The sequence below is a fragment of the Brachyhypopomus gauderio genome, unplaced genomic scaffold (assembly GCF_052324685.1).
Source record: "Brachyhypopomus gauderio isolate BG-103 unplaced genomic scaffold, BGAUD_0.2 sc224, whole genome shotgun sequence".
In the NCBI taxonomy this organism is placed as follows: domain Eukaryota; kingdom Metazoa; phylum Chordata; class Actinopteri; order Gymnotiformes; family Hypopomidae; genus Brachyhypopomus; species Brachyhypopomus gauderio.
This window is the reverse complement of record NW_027507045.1, coordinates 180,001-185,000: the sequence shown is the minus strand read 5'-3', so window position 1 is coordinate 185,000 and position 5,000 is coordinate 180,001. Positions and strand designations below refer to the sequence as shown.

At 48.9% G+C, this 5,000-nt stretch overlaps 1 protein-coding gene across 1 annotated transcript in view; it reads left to right on the top strand.

The window, feature by feature from the left end:
* cdh4 (cadherin 4, type 1, R-cadherin (retinal)) overlaps positions 1-5,000 on the top strand; it is a 39,182-nt gene that overhangs the window by 7,880 nt on the left and 26,302 nt on the right. Inside the window, exon 3 of the mRNA XM_076995631.1 lies at positions 4,722-4,859. Coding sequence (XP_076851746.1) covers positions 4,722-4,859 — 138 coding nt within the window. The remainder of the gene's footprint in view (positions 1-4,721; positions 4,860-5,000) is intronic.

Sequence of the window (5,000 nt, the reverse complement as noted above, 5' to 3'; positions counted from 1 at the left end):
ACTCTCCACCCTCACACTCCCCTCCATCTCACACTCTCCACCCTCACACTCCCCTCCACCTCACACTCTCCACCCTCATACTCACCACCCTCACATCAAAAGTGTTGCTATCAAGCAGAGTGCTTCTCACTCTCTGAGCATAGCTGTGTTAATCAAATGTGTTTGTGTAAATATTTGTGTAGCATGCAAATATGTTTGTGTCAGTGTGCGTTAATGTGTGTGTTTACAGCTGTGTGTTTTTGTAACTAAACACTACTGAGCAGCCCCTCTACTGCAGGCCTGCATGTCTTCTGGTTCCTAACCACAGTATAGCTGGAGGCCCAAACAGTGGTGAGGCCACTTGTTAGTGCATCTTCAATGTTTTTGTGTCCTGGCCAGAGCAGCCATGAGCCTCATTGTAGGCAAGAGACCTGCTTGGCAACTACACACACTCTATGGGTCATGGGTACACACGTTAGGGTTCATGGGTACACACGTTAGGGGTCATGGGTACACACGTTAGAGGTCATGGATACTCACACATTAGGGGTCATGGGTACACACGTTAGGGGTCATGGGTACACACATTAGGGGTCATGGGTACACACGTTAGGGGTCATGGGTACACACGTTAGGGGTCATGGGTACACACGTTAGGGTTCATGGGTACACACGTTAGGGGTCATGGGTACACACGATAGGGGTCATGGGTACTCACACATTAGGGGTCATGGGTACACACACGTTAGGGGTCATGGGTACTCACACGTTAGGGGTCATGGATACACACACGTTAGGGGTCATGGGTACTCACACATTAGGGGTCATGGATACACACACATTAGGGGTCATGGGTACTCACACATTAGGGGTCATGGATACACACACATTAGGGGTCATGGGTACTCACACATTAGGGGTCATGGATACACACACATTAGGGGTCATGGATACACACACATTAGGGGTCATGGGTACACACACATTAGGGGTCATGGGTACACACATGTTAGGTACGTTCAGCTTTGTCCCAAATGTTCAGCATAATCTGTCTGAACCCGTCTCACTCTCCTCTCACTCTGGGCCTTCCCGTCTCACTCTCCTCTCACTCTGGTCCTCTCTGCTCACTCTGTTTCTCTTCACTCCCCCCCACACACGTCCACACAGGCGCACACAGTGATTCCAGTTTCCTCTAAATCTCTCGGTGCTGAGTTAATGAGAGAGGCCAAGCAGGGGTCACAGAGAGCCACACAGGAGAACATCGATAAGCATGCGGATGAGTCTTCCTGCTTTTCTTCCATCTCTCTCTCTCTCTCTCTCTCTCTCTCTCTCTCTCTCTCTCTCTCTCTCTCTCTCTCTCTCTCGTTTCTGCTGTGTCTACACTGATCAATAACATTATATTGGCCGTAGCTGAGGGATATCTTCCAGGTGCGCGCCATCGATTTAATATTAGCAACAGAAAGGCATTAAGGTGTTATCACTGCGCACGCTTGCTTGCTTAGTTCACAGAGCGAGTCAGAGCAGATAAGAACCTCCCAAGTACTGCTGCAGGGGGATCGCTGCGTCATACCTGACCAGGCCAAAGGAGGGCGTGCTCATCGCAGCAGAGAAAGCACCGCAACGCGTGAGGTCTAAGCGGTCTAAGTAGGAGCAGCTGTTGAGCTGATCTGCAGGAAGCAGGTGTAGCTGCAGGTGATTGGTAATAGTTAGGAACTGGATGTAGATCTAGACTTAGTAGATTTAGATGGAGGCCGCAGGTTCTGTGAAGCTCTAGGCAGGGATTTCCTGCATATGCACATAGTCTGTCAGTGTCAGCATGGCGAATGCTAGTCTCTAGTATGTAGGTCTAGGTGCAGCACCAGGCTGATGCCCTGTGCTTACGATGCAGGCAAAGTAACAGCCATTAATCACTCTGTGTCCCACCTGTACCCTACCACCGAAACTAGGGCACACCTGGGTGTTTACACGAGGTAATAACACACACACACACACTCACAAAGGGTGCCAGGTGAATCACACATACACACACACACACACACACACACAAACACACACACACACACACGGTCTGCATGCTCCTCTGCACCAAGCTATTGTAGGGTGCCGTGACCCCGCGACCCCGTGACCTTCCGCAGTGCCGGCTCCGTACTGGTTGGACGTGCCCTTGCCTGACCTCTTGCCAAGGCAGACCAGAGGAGCCAACCCTTTAGCCGTGTGTCGCAGAGCCCTGGGAACACCAGCGTGCTCACCGCCAGACATCCTGTCACATGGTGTGCTATGGCATGCTGATGTGGACAGATATGAGCAATTCATCACAATGGTTATACTCTCTACACACACATCACCATCATCACCATGATCATCATCATCAGGAGGTTACAGCTCTTTCATCAGTTGCACTAGCCTAATTGGAATATTTATGCTGTAATTAGTGAGGTGATGAAACCCTGTGCCTTCGTGCTGGGCTGCTGGGACCAGTGGATCACTCCAGTGCCATCTCAAACTGTTCAGGGCTGCATATCAATTAACCTTCTCCCTCAGAGAGTGGCCCACCTCAGCCTCTCTCAGCTCACGCACTCTGACCCTCTCGCACACTTCGATGCTGGTTCTCACGCACGCTCTCGCACACGTGCACGTGTACCACACGTGTAACGCGGCTTTGCACCCCTGCTGCCCCTGCAGGGTGTTGTGCATGCAGTCACCTCCACCTTTATGTCCTCCACCTCCAGCTCCAGTCAAACACACCTCAGACGTTTACTCTAGGGATGCAGGTCTGTGTAAGTTCTAGAGCAGGTGGTGTTACATTAGGGTTCAGGGAAAGTCCGTTCACATAATCACAGATATCAGCATTTCCACGACCGGGTCTTGATTGTGGAGATTTTAACATCAGCCATTTTACAGCTAGAAGACTGAATAGGCAGTCTGGGTGAAATGGTTATTAGCTGGAGTGGTCGTAGGGCTGTTATTACGAGCTAGGAGCCATTTTTTTATGTGGGTGTATTAGGCTGTGTGGTCTCCTGCTGAAGTCTTAGTGGAAGACGAGTGTTTTGTTTCGCTACGTTTAGCTACTCTAGGCTTTATGTGTATGTGTGTGTGTGTGTGTGTGTGTGTGTGTGTGTGTGTGTGTGTGTGTGTGTGTGTGTGTGAGACTGTCAGTGTGTGTGAATAGAGGTAAATCAGCAGTCTCCTGTGGACTGTGTCTTCCTCTCCGGGTGTGCAGGTGTAAACAGGTCAGGGCCTGCTTCCCTGTAAAATGTTCTTCATAACTGTTGACCAAAGTGTGTAGAGGGTGTGTGTGTGTGTGTGTGTGTGTGTGAGTGTGTGTGTGTGTGTGTGTGTGTGTGTGTGGCAACAGTTTGTTTCCCTTCATGCGCTGCAGGCGAGTGTCTTAATAAAGTCATTTGGTGTAACCCTGTGGGTTTTCTTTAAGCACTCTGCTCTGCCCCCTGCTGGCCCTCACTGGTCCCGTCCAAAATGCCGATTGCTGGATTAATTGTGCTGTGATTTGTTTCAGCTTCTCACTGCAGCACGTCAGGGAACTTCTATTGATATTTCATTATGCGAGTCGTAAAAGGCTGGTGGGTGCTGAAGAGACCCAGCACCAGACTGAGCTACTGCATTAGTGTGTGTGTGTGTGTGTGTGTGTGTGTGTGTGTGTGTGTGTGTGTGTGTGTGTGTGTGTGTGTGTGAGTGTGTTCGTCTGTGCTCTGGGTTAACAAGGGGAGGTGTTGGACTGAGCTACTCCATTAGCATATGTGTATGCGCTGGTTTAACAATGGGCAGGGCCAGATCGAGCTACTGCATTAGTGTATGTGTTCTGGGTAAATGCGGGTGGGGCCAGACTAAGCTACTGTATTAACATGTATGCATGTGCTGGGATAATAAAGGGCGGAGATATAGGGTTAAGTGATGGGAAGCAACTTTTTGTGTGTTAGTGCTTGTATGTTTATACCTGTGTGTGTGTGAGTGTGTGTGTGTGTGTGTGTGTGTGTGTGTGTGTGTGTGTATTGTGCGTGTGTTAATGGGTGGCTCTCGTCCATGCCTCACTCTGCCCTGTCCTTGACACACCTACCTGCTTTTCACACAAAGGCAGCCTTTAGCTAATAGGATTAATGAGGCAGGTGCTGAGAGACACTTTGGCTAGGGGTCAGTTTTCTGCCTCCTGTTTGTGTGGACTCCCTTGGAGTAGTGAAGAGCAATGACAGTGACAGCAGTTTCAGGACCATGGACAGGGCTCGATTTTGGCCTCGATGTCATATGATTTTAAAGTTATTTTTTTATTATGTTCAGGATGACAATATGAAAAAGGATGAATAAAACTTTTCATCTAATGATGTTTTTTCTCTTGGGTGAAGACTTTTTTTGCTAGATGTGCATTTTAATTCACTATATTTTTTGCGTTCATCTCCAAAGGGAGGAAATGGGTTTCAGTACAGCATATTACAATAGACAAGAAAAAACAATAAGATGCACTCTCAATAACATCATGTCAAAACAACGGCACTACAGAAAAAGCAACAAAATAGTGTTCTATCTCAATGAATGGTCCTTCTTGTGTGTGTGTGTGTGTGTGTGTGTGTGTGTGTGTGTGTGTGTGTGCATGATGTGTGTTTGTGTGTGTGGATGTGTGTTTGTGTGTGTATGTGTGTGTGCATGTATATGTCTGTATGAGGGTGAGATGTAGGGTGTAATTATATGTTGTCTTGTTGTTGTGTGATTTTCTTTCCATTTGTCATCTGCAGAAAGTGTCTCAGTACACACTCATAGTGCAAGCGACGGACATGGAGGGTAGTCTGAACTTTGGCCTGTCCAACACAGCGACGGCACTGATCACCGTCACCGACATTAACGACAACCCCCCGGAACTCGACGCCAAAACGGTGAGTGAGCACATGAAGTCGCCACCATTCTGGTTGTTGGCCACCACGCACCACACCCCCCACCCCCCACGTGCGCCCACGTGTGATTCCTGGCCTGAAGTGAAACGCTCTCCAGCTGTTCACTGGGAGCAGGCCACGCTG